Source organism: Triticum aestivum, chromosome 7B (assembly GCF_018294505.1).
Source record: "Triticum aestivum cultivar Chinese Spring chromosome 7B, IWGSC CS RefSeq v2.1, whole genome shotgun sequence".
NCBI classification, from domain to species: domain Eukaryota; kingdom Viridiplantae; phylum Streptophyta; class Magnoliopsida; order Poales; family Poaceae; genus Triticum; species Triticum aestivum.
In genome coordinates, this window is record NC_057813.1 from 77,776,845 (window position 1) to 77,794,683 (window position 17,839).

Genomic DNA, 17,839 nt, shown 5'->3' on the forward strand with positions numbered 1-17,839 from the left:
CACCGCTACTCTACCCTGCCCTACCAGGCTGCCACCACCATCTCCACGGCGTCGGCTCTCCCCCGCGGCCCGATCCCGACGTACCCAGGCCCCAGCCGAGTTCAGTTTCAGTACTGGGGCTCACGAGACCCGCGCCGCATTGCCATCCCACCGGCAACGACGGCATCGCCCTGCCCCCACGCCCGTACCCCCCTTCGCCCCGCCCACTCATCCCTCCATCAATCATCAAAGATTCATTCACAGGGCAAGTCCGACCCATCTCATCCCCTCCCATCCATAGGGCCCCAGCCCGCTGCAGCTTCACACCATTAACGCCTCCGCTGACATGTTCCGGACAAAGCAAATGCCACCATGACCTCCGCGACACCTGCACGGCACAGGCACGCATCAATGCCGGGAGCGGGAGAAAATGCAAGAGAACTCAGGTAACTGAATTAGTTCTCCCACCAGGGTCATCAGGTTCTCTCTCCCTCTCCCACTGACTCAGGTAACTGAATTAGTTCTACAGTCAGCAGGAGCAGACACACAGAGGAGACATTGCTACTGGCATCCTTACAAGATCAGCCAATTCACATAATTCCAGTCCAAGAACGGTCGCAGAGAGGAAGAGAGATCCATCGAAACCTCCTACTAGGTTAGAGATAAGAGGGGGAGGAAGAGAAAGAGAGAATACATGGCTTTTTTACAGGGGAGAACGCCACCGATCCAGTCCCTTTTTTGGTTAACCTCCGGCACATATTTAGACAAAATGTGGGCTAGCTATTGGCTCTTGCTACTACTCGTCTGACTGACTACCTGCTTGCTGCATCCTCCGCCGCCTGAGTTCCCAGAGCGGCAGACTCAAAGTCCTACTCTGTGTTGTGGGAGATGGCCTGGCCGAACTTGAGGAATAGCTCCGCGTCCGAGGTGCTCGACGAGTTGGCGCAGGACGACAGCGTGCCGGCGCCACGCAGGCTCACGTACTCGTTGGCGTAGCTCGGGCCGGTGGGCGGCTGCGGCTGGGCGGCCTTGGGCGGCGGGTCGGGGTGCACCAGGCAGTCCAGCACGCGCACCACCTCGTGCATCGTCGGCCGGTCCGACGGCTGCTTCTTGGTGCACAGGAGCGCCAGCTGGAACACCTTCTTCACCTCGCCGAGGTCCTGGCACGTGTCTGCGATGTCGGGGTCGACAGTCTCCATCACCGCGTTGCTCGCCGTCTTCGATAGGATCTGCATTGCAACAGAACGAAAGAAAATATGAAGTTTGTTTCCTTGGGACTTCATCCCATAGGTAAAAGGATTTTCCTTCCTAAGCATCAGTACTGTATCTGATACTACTTCAGAGTGAAACTTATCCTGATATCCTGTCGTAAGAATCTGGTCTGAATCATAGGCAAGCTCAAACGCTAAATGGCAGGGGAGCAAATGAAAAGTTGACAATATTTGGTGAGTGTGACAGTGCGATTTGTAGCTTTCCATCCACATGATTGACAACTGGGGAGACAAAAATGGCAGGCTTTAGGGGACGGAACACTGCAACCTACTATAATGGAGCTTTCAATGGCCATATGCGATGGATCAGTGCACACCACAGGTCCACAGTGCAGATAGATCTACTCACATGATAGGGTTCATGTTGCTGGTCCCCTTGGATGAAAATAAAAGCCTAATGGGGATCACCCAGCAATTATTGGCACTACCAGAATCCAAGGCTAAATAGGCTGAAGAAAATGATACATCAACCTGAAGAACTACGGAGAGGGTGAGGTAGTTACCGAGTGATGGAGATTGCACTCATTGTCAACGGGCTTTTTGCCCGTCAGCAGCTCGAGCAGAACGATGCCATAGCTGTAGACATCGGACTTCTCGTTGAGGCGGGAGGTGCGCGCGTACTCAGGATCAATGTACCCAATAGTGCCCATGACATAAGTCGACGTGTGAGTCTTTGAAACACACAAACTCTTAGCAATGCCAAAGTCCGTAAGGTGTGGCTCGTAATCTTTGTCAAGGAGGATATTCTTTGATTTTACATCCCTGTGGATTATTCTTGGACTGCAGTCATGGTGAAGGTAAGCGAGGCCTTGAGCAGCACCAAGAGCAATCCGAAGGCGAGTCTCCCAATCGAGCTTTTTCTTCTTGGATTGACCTTCTGCAATTAAAAATAACATGAGTTATTATATGGAAATAGTTCTCCAACTGTTAGCAATCAATAAATTAGCAGGACTACAATTGTGTCAAAACATCAACTATTTTGAGAGTAGCCAGGTTGTGTCTCTGACTTCTTTGTGACAGATGAATAAACAAAGACAATCGAAATTAAAAGCTATTGATCACTTGTACTAAACCATTCTCAACATTTGGAACAAGTTTGCAGTGCGCACTTACCATGTAAAACATCCCAGAGGCTGCCATTTTCCATGTACTCGTAGAAGAGAAGATTCCCAACAGGTGATAGGGAGTATCCCTGAAGGCTCACTAAATTCCGGTGTTTGATGCTGCCGACAGTCTCAAGCTCAGTTTGAAATTCCTTCAGGCTTTGCGGGTACTGGGCATACAGCTTCTTGATTGCCACCGGTCTGCAGTTCTTCAGAACACATTTATAAACTGTGCTTGATGCCCCGTACCCAATGATGTATTTCTCACTCAAGTTCTCAGTCATCCTCATTATGTCTTCATAGACATGGAGGGCCATGTTCATATTAAGTATCACTAGCTTGGGGGGGACATTGCTCACTGCAACAACATGAAGATTTATTAGAACAGACTGATACTGTTCCAGGAATCAACTATTGTCTATGAGTGGGCAGTCAAGGTAAGCCCACAAGATATTATAGTTTAGTGAGAAACATTAATGATCTCATGAATCGCATGGCAACATAAAGCTTGCCAATAAGGTAAGTAACAGATATACTAAAACAGAAGGTTTAAAATTCCTGTAGATGCATTACCTGGTTTGCTAACAGAGACATCTTTGAAAACAGGAGGACTATGCGGCCTGCAAACAGCTATTAAAATCATCAGGAGGATAACAAGCCCACCCAGAGCAATGCCGAGTATTGCAGCCTTCGAGATTTGTGCTGCATAGAAAATCCAGGGCAGAGATGACAGTATATTAGAAACAAAGAAAGTATATATACTTGTAAGGAAATGATAATGAAACAGTGTCTTTACCTTTCTCTTGGTGGGTGGAGGAACGGCACGAGGCAAGCCAATATCCACAAAGTCCAGGATTACCCAAGAAGCTGAAGGCAGGGTCAGATCGTTAGACAACTATTTCCAAATCTGATAGTAAGCATGAAACAGGAGCAACTATACCTGTCAGGCGAAAACCGTGAGAAGTTGTTGTCAGTAGGGACAACGCCAGCCAAATTATTGAATGATATATTTCTGTTCCAGGAGCAGCAAGATCATGTCAGTGAAGCCAAACATCCAGACATGCCTAAAACATCTTTGATAACTTACAAGGTATTTAGGCTGAAGCAGTTCATCAGTGAAGAGACATCCCCAGTTATATTGTTATTTTCCAGTTTTCTGCAAGAGCGAATGAAGACAGATGAATCAATAATCAATTTAAGACTACATACTGAACCTTCTACTGAACGTACGGATTTAGGAAAACTATATGACATGAAAAGCTATAACTCACAGCAACATCAGATTTTGCAGCATTCCAAGTTCTTGGGGAATCAGACCACCAAGATGGTTGTTGGACAGATCACTGAAATAAGACCCAAGTTATTCAATAGAGCATTCAAGGAACTAATCATTGACAGAATTCACCATTAGATCACCAGGTACTTACATCTCCATGATACTCCTCAAGTTCCCAAACTCAGCAGGGATGAATCCGACAAGAGCATTCTTGCTCAGGTTACTAGAGAAAAGAGTCCCAAACATTAACATATGATGATGGAAACAAACTAATAATCATAATGGCAAAGACTTACAGTTTCAATAGATGCTCCAAGCTGCCGATGGCTGATGGAATTGGACCGGTAATCATGTTGCAGGATAAATCCCTGATACATTTATCTTCATGATATAGGTCACAGAAGAAAAAAAAACAATGTTCTCAAGAACTTGTGAGATAATTGGACTTACAAGATGTCCAAATTGTTGATTCTTGATAGCTCAATAGGAATAGGACCACTCAAATGATTTGACGACAGATTCCTGAATAAACAGGTGAACACAGGTCAATAATGAACAAGCTTACAATGTTGCAGATCAGTATGCACTATGCATATCAAACAATTTAAAATCAAAAGGGTACAATTCGGTCAACTTTATCATAGCACAATTTAAGGATGAAATCCATTATAACTTGTTCTAAAAACCAAGACTTACAAAGAGGTCATGCTCTCAAGTTTACACAAAGAACGAGGAATGGTCCCATTTAACTTGTTGCCATGGGCATTACTGTAAAGGAGAAACAACGCATCAATATATATATATATCTGAAACTGTGCGTGCTGCACAAGAAAGTTGCAATGCTTACAAGCTATTGAGATTCACGCAAGAACTTATATTGTTGGGAATTGGTCCCTCTAGGCTGTTGTTTGCAAGGTTCCTGAGAAACACGAGTAACAAAACATAAGCTGCTTGTTTGATTACCACACTCAGAAAATCATTACAGATTTCAAGAATGACTTGAAAAGACTTACAAGTCATATAAGCCTGTAAGCTTTCCCAGCTCCGACGGAATGGACCCAGTAAGTTGATTATCATTTAGTTCTCTGAATTTAGATACTTGTCAACAAAAACAGAATGCCAGATAACCTGAATTTGAATACATAAAAACAAGAAAAATGATGCCACTCACAGGTAATGAAGCGTTGACATATTCCCAAGTTCTGGTGGTATTGTCCCAGTTAACCTGTTGCCTTGCATGTATCTACAAGCCCACGATATATCATATTATTGACAAGGAAATATTCTTGCAGACAACTTTCATAGAGGAAGCAGACAACGGAAGCTTACAGTTTCTCAGTATATGTCAAGTTTCCCAGTATCGACGGTATAGGGCCAGATAATTGGTTGTAACTCAGATCTCTGGAATGGTTAAAGGTCATATCAACTATATATATTGCACCAACAAGAAAGAATGTACTCCCTCCGTTCCTAAATATTTGTCTTTCTAGATATTTCAAATGGATACCACATACGGATGTATATAGACATATTTTAGAGTAGATTCACTCATTTTGCTCCGTATGTAGTCATTTGTTGAAATCTCTAGAAAGACAAATATTTAGGAACGGAGGGAGTAGAACATAGAGCTCATCGCAGGACTTACAGTACAGCAAGTGCCTGCATGAGGCCAATAACTGATGGGATCGGACCAGTGAACTTGTTCCCTTGCAAGGACCTGATACAGGTGATATACAGAATTTTGCATATCAGCTTTAACTATGTAAGGCATACGATTTAGGAAGAATGGTTTAAATGAACACATACAGTGTAGCAACTTGAAGGAAGCCAATGTTGAAAGGGATTGATCCAGTCAATCGATTGTAGGATAAATCCCTACCATTGCAAACCGTTAGGAAAACTTCACAAGTTGATGAAATTAACATAATTTCAAAGGGGCAAGAGCGTAAATACGTACAAGACCTGAAAACTCGTACAGTTCCCAATGGTGTCTGGTATCTCCCCAGTCAGGCTATTGTTCTTCACGTCACTGGTCAAGCAAGTATAGTGTTAGCGCCAGAAACAGGATACACAACGGAATGTCGTTCAAGATTGGTAAGCAGCATACTTACAAGTACCAAAGGCCGGTCAACTGGCACATATCCGGGGAGAGGATTCCTTCCAACTGGTTGCCGCGCAATCCCCTAAGTATGATCAATTCAATTTAGCCAAAAGAAGAAGAAAAACAGCATTGGACAGTACTCCATGTACATAAAATGGTGGTGTCTTTCTATAATGATTTTTCTAATCGTCCAGTACTTTCCCAAGCTTAATCCCCGATTGATGAACGTAGTAATACTGCAACTGCACTTCTGCAGTAGTACTACTACTAGTACCAATCTTTGTATGGCACAGAAATTCAAGAAAGACTTACAGGTACTGAAGAACCTCATTCCAATAGATAAGCCTTGGTATCTCCCCACTCAGTTTGTTTTGTGCCAAGTCCCTAGGGTGCACATAAAATTAGAGATTCTGAAAATACTCAGCAGATCCGCAACATATGAACCAAGCTGCAACTTACAGAGTCTTCAAATTTGGGAGCTGTGACAGCGTCGATGGGATCGCGCCGACCAGCTGGTTGTTCTTCAATATCCTAGCAAATCACGTGCACCACACAACATAATCACTCACAACATTTGATGGACTTGCTGCTTACTAGTAGTAGTACTAGATATACATTTCAGCAAAAACAGGCCTTACAAGGTTTCGAGGTGCTTGAGCTTGGACACCGAGAATGGTATGTCGCCATCCAAGTTGTTGAAGGACAAATCCCTAGTAGATCAAGAACAAACGTCAAATCATCAACAGTTTCCCAAACCCAGATATTAAACAACATTTAGTTGAAGGGACCACTCACAGCGTCTTAATCGACGAGCAATCCCCAATCTCATCCGGGATCTGGCCGGTCAGCCCATTCGACTTCAGATCACTGCACGCCCAAATCCACCAAGTTATTAGTACTACTAACACAGGCCAAGCAAGAAAAACAAAAGCTGAACGGCGGCGAGCAGGAGCAGCATTCCGTACATCGAGACGAGGCTCTTCAGGGCGCCGACGGCCGGCGAGATTTCGCCCTCGAGGTTGAGCCCGGAGAGGTTGCTGCAAGGAATTGGATGAAAAAGCGGCGTCAACGACCAGAGACACCGCGGCGGCGCGGCGGGGGAGGAAAAGGGGCAGAGAGTTTAAATGGGGCGGCGCCGATCTTACAGCGCGGCGACGGCGAAGGTGACGTTGTCGCAGAGGACGCCGCGCCAGGAGCAGTGGTCGTCGCCGGACCAGTCGTAGAGCACGTTGCCGACGTTGCGGAAGGACTTCTTCACCTCCAGCAGCGCCGCCCCTGCAAGAAAATGACGATGTAAACAAAAACCCAGCCGCATTAGCAGAAGAAAATGGGCGCAAAACAGATTAAGTAAAGATCACAAAAGGTGGAGCTGCCCCGAAAAACAAAATCACCGTATTTGGTTACAAAGGAAAAAACAGCCAAAAAAAGAGGAGTTGCCCAAGATGGTAGCGATGATCTTTCTTCGTCTTCACGGCAAGAAAAGCTTCCCAGCTCGGCACAAGAACATCGGATTTGTAAAGGGAGAAAACAGGGCCGCGCTGAGGAATAAAGCGAGGGGTCCTAGGATTATTCCTGGTTGTTAGCAATGTGCTTGTTGTCAGTTCGGCCAAGAACATTGCGCCGCAAAACAAACACATATATAAAGGCCAAAGAAAAGCAAGCTCGTATCATACTAGTACATCTGAACGACTCTTGCACCACAAAGAGTGCAAGATTAGCGTGTGTTCAAACTTGAAACCATCCGTTTTGAAACAGAAAAAGGCAGCTTGAAACAGGATAGAGCAGAGCAGGAAGAAGATCTATGTCGTTTCGAAACACCTGGTGAACTATGCTGCTGGTCAGTGGCTAGTGGCTACCGCTCCAAAATAGTAGCAGCAGCATCAAAAAAGGGAAGAGATGGTGGGAGGTGTGAGAGACACCACTCGCCGGGATTAGTAAAGGACTAGTAGTATTAGACATGGGTTACGGCAATAAAAAAATGCATCCGAATCCCGGATGCCTCCCAAAAGCTCGTAGAGGTAGTTGCAGCGCTAATAAAATACTGATCCTAACGAAACCAAATCCCCCTGATCGAGCTTCTGCTCCCCGGCGGCCGGCGCCCAGCCCGAGCAATAAACAAGAAAGATGCGGACGGGAAAGGAACCAACCGTCGTCCGCGGCGGCGCCGGCCACGAGGAGGAGGAGGAGGGAGGCAATGAGCGCGCCGTACGCCGCCGCCGTCGTCGTCGCCATGGCCGGTGGTACGAAGCTGCGAAGAATCACCGTCCGGGCAGTGGCATTTACGGGGGAGATGCCGAGAGGTACGGCGTGCGAAGCTCGCGTGGCGCTGTTGCAACTGGTGGGCAGCGGAGTGAAGTGCGCCTTAATGGGGGAGTGAGTTCCTGGTTGGTTTCTCGGGCTCCGCTTTGGCTGGGCGAGGGAGAGAGGGCCGAGGGAGCACTGGCTCGCGCGCGCGGATGGCCGCTCGCTGCTCGCTGCTGCCGGCTCAGTGACAGCGAGTGGCCGTATGGCTGGGGGGTGGAGTGGCAGGGCTAGCTAGTTGTATGCGCGCGTAGGAGCGCTAGCTCGGAGCTCTAGGGAGGTTCCTTGTGGAGTTGCGGCCTTGTGGGGGTGGTGGAGAGAGAGGGGATGGACTCTGAGAGGTCACGTCGCTGTCGTTGTCTTCGTTTTTTCTCTCTCTGTCTGGTTGGTCTAGCTAGAGGAGGAGTAGGACTCGAGTCGCACAGTGGGGGGTGTGGCGCCGTGGTGGAGCTCCTCCATGACATGTGGGGCCCGGAGGATCAATGCTCGCCGGGGTAAATCCTGCAAACCGGGGCCCGCGGCATCGCTGGGGTGGAAGTAGGAAGTAATGATTTCAGCAATTTTGAAAAACAGAGAGGATAGGGGGAAACGCATGGTTGAAATGCCATGTTCATTTGAAATTCTAGAGGATTTTGAGTCGTTTGGTTGTGTATCACATCCCTAGTCTGGTATGACTTAGACTAGCTAGCTATTTGTGCATCATATTTAAATTTCATTTAAATTTGAAATGAGGATTGGTGGAAAACCTCAGAATCATTTTTTGAAAATGACCCAAATAAAATTTCTCCAAAAGGGTCCAAGAAAATGCTCATGTTGCCCTCTGAAAATATTGGACAGAGATAAAAATCAAAACAATATTTTTAGGGGCTCATGGATATTTATTTTGGCCATTTGGATTAATTCGATAAATATTTGCATTGGAAATATATTTCTATATATATGAAATATGGTCCAAAAATTATGCCAATTATAAAAGAGCTCTGGAAGAATATATCTAGCTCCTGCAAAAATTGGCATAATAAAATAAAATGGTTTAGTATTTTTATTAAATCAAACAAATGTCAGAAAATTAGAAAAGAAAACAGAAAAGGGGAGAGAGACTTATCTGGGCCACTTACCTGGCCCATCTCCAGCTGGCGGCCCAGCCCACCCCCGCTGCCTTCTGTCGTCTCCCTCCTCGGACAGAAGGACGAGGGCGTGTGCCCGACGCTCGCCGGCACGCGCGCGCGCCACCTCCCCCCCTGCTGGCCACCTCCTGCTTCCCCGGACTCCCTCCCAATGCCACGGAGACGGCCACGCACCCCAGGCCCTCTCATTCCTCCTCCCCCCCATGCTCATCCTCTTCTCTGGCTCCCCCTCACTTCCACCGAACGCGGCCGCCGCCGCCGACGAGAACCACCACGGCCACAGCCACCCCCTCGCCCCTCGGTTGTGCCCACGAGCTTCGCGACGTCGTCCTCGACCCCCTCACCGAACCACGCCCCGCCGGAAGCCCTGCAGCGTCGACTTCGAGCTCTTCTTCAACCTTCGGCCGCCGGTGACCTCGTCTTCGATTCGCGCCGTCTAGGTCGTCCCCAGGCCCACTGAGCTGCGCTTCGACCTCCTAGTGAGCTCCTCCGTCGTTTCCCCCTAACCCCACGGCCTAGCGCTCGTTGTAGCACCACTTCCCATGATGCCCGAAGCACACCGCCGCACGAACTCGTCGCCGACGAGGCTCCGGTGGCCAATCGACCCCGTGCATATGCCGTTGGCTTTGTGGGAGCCTGCAGAACGTGTAGTTGCTACCCGTTGATCCTCCCGTGCACGGTGGCGCCGTTTTCATCGGCGCCCGAACTCCGGCGACCGCCAAAGTCGTCGCCGGCGACGTCTCCGGCCACCCCGAGCTCAACCATCACCACCAAGAGCTGCGGCTCGTTCCCAGGAGCTCGTAGATGCTCTCCGCCTCCCGTTTGGTGGCCGTAACGTGCAAATGCACTTCCTCCGCCGCGTCTGGCCTCGCCGGCGGCTAAACGCCGGCGAGTTGACCGGGTTTGACCCCCCAGGGTCGCTGACCAGTGGGCCCGACCCCCCCCCCTAACCTTTTAATTAAATTAATTAACCCATGTTAACCCCCCTGTCACTGACGTGTGGGTCCCACACGTCAGGTTTGACCGGATCAGCCCAGTTGACCGCTGACGTCGTGCTGACGTCATGCTGACGCAATTATATATTTTCTGGAATTAAAATAATTCAGAAAATCCAGAAAATGATTTAAACTTCAAAAATTCATAACAATTCAACCGTAGCTCAGATTTAAATAATTTATATATGAAAAATTATCAGAAAAATGCAATCTTTCCATCTGTACTAGTTTCATGCATGAAAAACCAACTTATACATGCTGAATATGGGAAAACACATTAGGGCATATATAAGAGACTTAATTTAGAAATGCATTTGAACCTTTGGTTAAAATGGACTTCAAACCAAATGTTTACTAGATGCATTAGCTCAAACAGAATCACATCTACATGCCATGTTCATGCATCATATTGTTGCATATGATTGTGTTTTGATTGCCGGCACCATTCCTTCTCGATAGGTCCTGCTCCGGAGACGTTCCAGAGTACCTGTCTGTGAAGCAGTGCCTCCCTTGTTGATTTACCAGGCAAGCAAACCCCCTTGTTCATTTCGATAAAACCCTACTCTCTCGCTCCTGCTCTCAGTTATTGCATTAGGACAACAACGATTCATATGCTACTTTGTGCTGCGGTAGTTGAACCCATTCCTCTGCATGACCTGTCATTGCCACAGTAAATAGTTGAAACCCACTAGCATGTGTAGGAGTTGATTGAAGCCACTGATGTGTTCCTACCATGCTATGCCTGCTATTTCTTAGAGTTGTGTCAGGTCTGATTCATTGGGAATGAATTGGAGTGTCACGATATGTTCTGATGCTGAGAGTGAAGTGTGTGAACACGATTTGGTAAAGGTAGCGGTGAGAGGCCATGTAGGAGTACATGGTGGGTTGTCTTACTGGAACCGTCCTTAAGCCCTGAGTTCTGTGTATGTTGCCCAATGACTCGATACTACCACACATTGGGCTCCGGGCGCTCCAAGCCCTCTCGACTTATTAACCAACTTGATCTCTGTCCAGGAGTCGCAACTAGTTTCTGGTGTTTGTAGGTAGTGCTATTTTTCTACCAAGTGGCACCCGGCAGGGTGGGCTTGGGACAGACTAGGCACACGTGGCCCGGTGTACCGAGTGGCACCCGGTTGGTGGGCTCGGGAACCCTGTACACATCGTTTGGGGCCGTAAGCGACACCCCGGCCGGATCTCCTTGCGGATGGAACCCGAATAGGCGATAAACCTGGACTAGAGTCTTGTGTGGTTAGTCAAGTCGTGGCCGACACCCTCGCCAGGCTTCCGCTTGAAGGTTGCCGAGATACATGACGTGTACATGGCGGTAAGTGGCGAGAGCGTGTGTGAAGAAGTACACCCCTGCAGGGTTAACATGATCTATTCGAATAGCCGGGTCCGCGGTTATGGACTTCTTGGATGCTTACATGGTACATAGACAACTTGAAGTGGATACTATAAAATGCTCAAGACAAGTGTGAGTGCTATGGATGGCCTTCTCGTAGGGAGACGGGAATGAATCCATAGTGGTGTATTGTGTGGTGATTAGTGGACTCGTGTTCGTTGTTTCACCTCAAGAGTTTCTGGTAGTCGTAGAACAGGATAGCCACAGAGTCAAAGCTGGCTTGCTGCAACTAAACCCCACATTACCTCTTGATACAGATGCATGTATGATAGGGTCTGATGTAAGTCTTGCTGAGTACCTTTGTACTCATGTTGCTTTATTTATGTTTTTGCAGCGGAGACTTCGGTCTTACTAGTGTTCTCGTGGACTTCGACTAGTAGCTAGTACCTCAGCTACGATCTTGATCGGATAGTGTAGATAGTCAGGCTCTTCAGCCTTTTTCATTTGTAGATGTCCGTACTCAGACATGTAATGCTTCCGCTTGTTGCTTGATTGCTCTGACTGTTGGGTCATGTGACCCCTGTTTGTAATAATGCTGTGACGGCTCTTCTGAGCCTTTATCTATATGAGTTGTTGAGTTATGCTGTGATGCCATGTTGTACAGCACATACTTGCATGTTATGCGTACGTGTAATGTGTATTGCTATGTGTGGGATCTGACTATCTAGTTGTTTATTCTTAGTAGCCTCTCTTACCGGGAAATGTCTCCTAGTGCTTCCACTGAGCCCTGATAGCTTGCTACTGCTCCGGAACACTTAGGCAGGCCGGCATGTGTCCTTCTTCGATCCTGTGTCTGTCCCTTCGGGGAAATGTCACGCGATGAATACCGGAGTCCTGCTAGCCCGCTACAGCCCGATTCACCGGAGTCCTGTTAGCCCAGTGCTACAGCCTGGATTCACTCGCTGATGACCGACACGTTCGATGCTGGGTCATGGATGCCTGTCCCTGTAAGTTAGTGCCACTTTGGGTTTACGACTAGCCATGTCAGCCCGGGCTCTTTATCATATGGATGCTAGCGACACCATCATATACGTGTGCCAAAATGCGCAAACGGTCCCGGGCAAAGGTAAGGCGACACCCGTGGGGATACCGTGCGTGAGGCCGCAAAGCGGTATGAGGTGTTACATGCTACATCGATGTGGCATCGAGTCGGGGTCCTGACAGCTTTGGTATCAGAGCCTGACTGCCTGTAGGATTACCAAGCCATACTGGTCGAAGTTGAGTCTAGAAATTCTTTAGTTATGTAAGGGAATTGATTGTGGGTTGGAACGTAAGGCTCTTTTTACTCCTTATACCTCATGGCCTTCTGATCTGAGTCATCCTATCTTTCCGACGGGGTTAAGGAACTAGGTTTTCTCTTCCGTCTATCAGGATCACGTGTTATTACTCCGTAGTTCCATAGGACTGGTTGATCAGAGTCATACCCCAGTTTTGAGTACTTCCGGTGTAGTCTGTTTAGTACTATCCCAGAACCTTGAGTGGTGATGTTGAGTTGTTGTACTATCCCATTTTTAGTAGGATGTCTCATTCTGAGCATTTTACTGCCGTTATGCTGCCGGAATTTTCCTAAGGAGTTCGAGTGATATTAATTCCTTGTCCTACATTCTATAGTCTATAGTTAATGTTGATTGCATCCCTGGGTTTCATTTCGCAGGATGTCATCAAGTTCTTTTAATCGTAGCCGGAACCATGGAGATGGTAGGGATGAGGATCCTCCCGATCAGCCTTCGTTGACAGGGTTCATGCTAGAGATGGAGAGGAACAAGCGTGAGTCCAACCACTTGTTGGCACGTATCGAGGAGAACACCGCACATCAGTCCAACAAGTCTGTGACCATTCATGACTTCATACGCTTGCACCCACCTACCTTTCATCATTCCATCGAGCCACTCGATGCAGATGATTGGCTCCGTAGCATCACTCATAAGCTGCGTTCCGCGAACGTAGCTGAAGATGACAAGGTCACTTATGCCACATACCACCTGGAAGGTCCTGCTAGTCTTTGGTGGCAGAACTATGAGGCTATGCTTCCAGCTGGCCAGATTCCTACCTGGAAGGATTTCACTGAGGCTTTTCGCGAGCATCACATTCCCCAAGCCCTCCTTGATCGCAAGAGAGAAGAGTTCTGTAGTTTCACCCAGAGTAAGATGGCTGTTGATGCTTATAGCAGAGAGTTCGAGAACCTTGCCCGCTATGCCACAGAAGAAGTGTCCACGAATGCTAAGAAGCAGGCTAGGTTCCGGAAGGGTCTCAACCCCAAGTTGCGTCGTGATCTTCACCTGCATCATTGCGATACATTCCAAGCTCTTGTGAACAAAGCCATCAATGCAGAGACAGCTCAGCTCACTTACGAGGAGTCTCGTAAGCACACCCGTGATTTGGGATCTTCCTCCGGTTCTAGTTCCCAGAAACGCCGGATTTGGGTTCCAAACTCCGCTCTTCCTTCCGGTTATACACCAAGGTCATCCTATGTGGTGCCTTCCCCAGCTCAGTCGTATGTTCCACCCAGGCCTACTGGTAGACCGTTTGTCAGTGCGGGTCCCCGTCCAACCTCAGGGACTTGCTTCACATGCGGGAAGCCAGGACACTATGCACGTGATTGCTCTCAGACTAGTTATGCTCCACCCCAGCCCGAGAAGACTGTGGGCTGTATTAAGCCATCACGCAAGATGATCAGTGTTAAGTCAGCCCCCACTGAACGTGGATGTGTGCATCACGTCTCAGCTAAAGACGCTCATGATGATCCAGATGTCGTTCTTGGTACACTCCTTGTCAATTGTCACCCAGCATCAGTTCTATTTGATACTGGGGCATCTCACTCCTTCATTTCTGAAGGCTATGCTCGTTTGCACGACATGTCATTTTGTGATATGCCAACTCCGCTTGAAATCCAAACCCCAGGGTCTAGATGGCAGACCACCAGAATCAACCATGGTAATGAAATCCTTGTTGATAGAATTGTATTCCTTGCATCACTTGTAGCCCTCAAGTCCTCAGATATTAACATCATCTTGGGTATGGACTGGATGACAGCTCATCATGCCAAGATTGATTGTTACACCAGATCTGTTCAGCTTACACACCCGTCTGGCAAGATAGTCACCGTCTCCACTAGAGTTGCAGAGCGTCAGCTCTATTCTCTTAATGCCAGCCCTCTTCCAAACCTTGAAGATATCCCGGTAGTCCGTGACTTTCCGGATGTCTTTCCAGAGGAACTGCCAGGTGTTCCACCTGACAGAGAAGTAGAGTTTGTCATAGATCTTATCCCAGGAACAGCTCCAATCTCCCGGAGACCTTACAAGATGGCACCCTTAGAACTAGCCGAGCTTAAGAAACAACTCGATGAGTCCTTGCAAAAGGGTTTCATCCGTCCTAGTTCTTCTCCTTGGGCTTGCCCCGTCCTTTTCGTCAAGAAGAAAGACGGTACGGACCGGATGGTCGTTGATTATCGTCCCGTTAATTTGGTCACGATAAAGAACAAGTATCCGCTCCCCAGGATCAACGACCTGTATGATCAGCTCGCTGGATCCTCAGTCTTCTCCAAGATGGATCTAAGGTTAGGATACCACCAAATCAAAATCAGAAACGGGGACATTCCCAAGACAGCTTTTGTCACTCGTTATGGCCAGTACGAGTACACCGTCATGTCCTTTGGCCTAACCAACGCCCCAGCCACATTCTCCCGCCTGATGAACTCGATCTTCATGGAGTACCTAGATAAGTTCGTCGTGGTTTACCTCGATGATATTCTTATTTACTCGAAGAACGAGGAAGAGCATGCCGAACATCTTAGACTTGTGTTAGAAAAACTCAGAGAGCACCGCCTTTATGCCAAGTTCTCCAAGTGTGGATTTTGGTTGCCAGAAGTGACCTACCTAGGCCACGTAATCTCTGGTAAGGGCATTGCTGTCAATCCCGAGAGAGTTCAAGCCGTTCTCGATTGGACTCCACCTGAGACCGTTAAACAAGTTAGGAGTTTCCTTGGTCTAGCCAGCTATTGTCGCCGCTTTGTTGAGAACTTCTCCAAAGTAGCCAAACCCCTCACGGAACTTCTCAAGAAAGATAAAAAGTTCGAGTGGTCCCCAGAGTGTGAGTACAGTTTTCAGGAACTGAAAAGACGCCTGACTTCTGCTCCCATACTTGTGCCACCGGATTTCACTAAAGACTTTATTATCTACTGCGACGCCTCACGACAGGGACTAGGTTGCATTCTTATGCAGGATCGTCATGTGATTGCCTATGCATCCCAACAGTTGCATCCACATGAGGAGAATTATCCTACACATGATCTAGAGCTTGCAGCCGTAGTCTATGCACTCAAGACCTGGCGACATTACCTCCTTGGTAAACGTTGCGAGATCTACACCGATCACCAGAGTCTCAAGTATATCTTCACCCAACCGGATCTGAACCTTAGGCAAAGACGTTGGTTGGAGTTGATCACAGATTATGATCTAGGGATTACCTACACCCCAGGCAAAGCCAATGTCATGGCTGATGCTCTAAGCCGTAAATCCTATTGCAACAATCTCATGTTGCAGCAAGGCCAACCACTTCTCCATGAGGAATTCTGTAAGCTTAACCTTCACATTGCTCCTCGCGGATTCCTTTCTACCCTGGTGGCGAAACCTGATCTTGAAGATCGGATTGTCGCTGCTCAAAAGCAAGACACAGGAATTTCTCGGATCAAGAGAAACATTAAGAAGGGAGTTGGTGGATGTTTCTCTATGGATGATCGTGGAGTTGTTTTCTTTGAGAATCGCTTGGTGGTTCCCAAGAATCAACATCTGCGACAATTGATTCTTAAGGAGGCGCATGAATCTCCTCTCACGATTCATCCCGGTAGTACTAAGATGTATCAGGACCTACGCCAGAGGTTCTGGTGGACTAGGATGAAGAGAGAAATCGCTGGGTTCATTGCTAAATGTGACATTTGTCGTCGCGTTAAGGCAGAGCATCAAAGACCTGCTGGCACCCTTCAGCCTTTAGCTATTCCTGAATGGAAATGGGATAAAGTTGGTATGGACTTCATCACCGGCTTTCCCAGGACCAAGAGAGGGAATAATGCTATCTTCGTAGTCATTGATCGTCTCTCCAAAGTGGCTCACTTCCTTCCTGTTCGAGAGAGTATCACTGCTAGTCAGCTTGCTGACTTATACATTTCTCGAATAGTATCACTCCATGGTGTTCCACTAGAGATCAATTCAGACCGTGGCAGTCTTTTCACTTCTCACTTCTGGGAGAGCTTCCAAACTGCCATGGGAACCCATCTTTCCTTCAGTACCGCTTTCCACCCTCAGTCGAGTGGTCAGGTGGAACGGGTCAATCAAATTCTCGAAGACATGCTCAGAGCTTGCGTTATCTCATTCGGTATGGATTGGGAGAAATGTCTTCCTTTCGCCGAGTTTGCCTATAACAATAGCTACCAATCCAGCCTCAAGCAAGCTCCTTTTGAGGTTCTCTATGGACGAAGATGTCGAACACCTTTGAACTGGTCAGAAACCGGTGAAAGACAATTCTTTGGACCGGATATGATCCAGGAGGCAGAAGAGCAAGTTCGCATCATTCGTGAGAATTTGAAAACAGCCCAGTCTCGTCAGAAAAGCCAGTATGATCGTCATCATAAGGATATGACTTATGAAATTGGCGACCAAGCTTACCTTCGGGTTACTCCTTTGAAGGGTACCCATCGTTTCGGTATCAAGGGCAAGTTGGCTCCTCGTTACATTGGTCCCTTTCGCATTCTCGCTAAACGAGGAGAGGTTGCCTACCAGTTGGAACTACCCCCACATCTTTCTCGAGTTCATGATGTCTTCCACGTCTCTCAACTCAGGCGTTGCTTCTCGGATCCTATTCGTGGAGTGGACCACGAAACGCTTGATCTCCAAGATAACCTCACATACCGAGAGTACCCGGTTCGCATTCTTGATCAAGCAGAGCGTGTTACCCGACGTCAGAACATCAAGTTTCTCAAAGTTCAGTGGTCTCATCATTCCGAGAGAGAGGCTACTTGGGAGCGAGAAGATCGTCTTCGACTGGAGTACCCCGCTTTCTTTCCGTCGACCCCTGAATCTCGAGACGAGATTCTGTTAAGTGGGGGCGAGTTGTCACATCCCTAGTCTGGTATGACTTAGACTAGCTAGCTATTTGTGCATCATATTTAAATTTCATTTAAATTTGAAATGAGGATTGGTGGAAAACCTTAGAATCATTTTTTGAAAATGACCCAAATAAAATTTCTCCAAAAGGGTCCAAGAAAATGCTCATGTTGCCCTCTGAAAATA

At 47.6% G+C, this 17,839-nt stretch overlaps 1 protein-coding gene across 1 annotated transcript; it reads right to left on the reverse strand.

The window, feature by feature from the left end:
- Positions 1-532: 532 nt before the first annotated feature.
- Positions 533-8,326, reverse strand: LOC123155827 (LRR receptor-like serine/threonine-protein kinase ER1). Its single transcript, XM_044573975.1, has 27 exons — positions 7,878-8,326; positions 6,876-7,005; positions 6,696-6,767; positions 6,526-6,597; positions 6,369-6,440; positions 6,190-6,261; positions 6,043-6,114; positions 5,741-5,812; positions 5,587-5,658; positions 5,436-5,504; positions 5,275-5,346; positions 4,959-5,030; positions 4,801-4,872; positions 4,643-4,714; positions 4,477-4,548; positions 4,326-4,397; positions 4,080-4,151; positions 3,926-3,997; positions 3,781-3,852; positions 3,625-3,696; positions 3,441-3,509; positions 3,294-3,365; positions 3,150-3,220; positions 2,927-3,055; positions 2,364-2,711; positions 1,754-2,127; positions 533-1,208 (listed from the first exon to the last, which is right to left on the reverse strand). The coding sequence occupies exons 1-27, from the start codon at positions 7,960-7,962 to the stop codon at positions 849-851; spliced, it is 2,931 nt and encodes a 976-aa protein (XP_044429910.1). The 5' UTR covers positions 7,963-8,326; the 3' UTR covers positions 533-848.
- Between the last annotated feature and the right edge of the window lie 9,513 nt (positions 8,327-17,839).

What these genes read in the sequence shown, in the direction of transcription:
- LOC123155827 (XM_044573975.1), bottom strand. Translation starts at nt 7,962, where the DNA reads ATGGCGACGACGACGGCGGCGGCGTACGGCGCGCTCATTGCCTCCCTC. An exon ending in ACCTTCGCCGTCGCCGCGCT is followed by an intron (nt 6,768 to 6,875) that starts GTAAGATCGGCG and finishes AATTCCTTGCAG; the next exon opens with CAACCTCTCCGGGCTCAACC. An exon ending in CCTCTGGGATGTTTTACATG is followed by an intron (nt 2,128 to 2,363) that starts GTAAGTGCGCAC and finishes TTTTAATTGCAG; the next exon opens with AAGGTCAATCCAAGAAGAAA.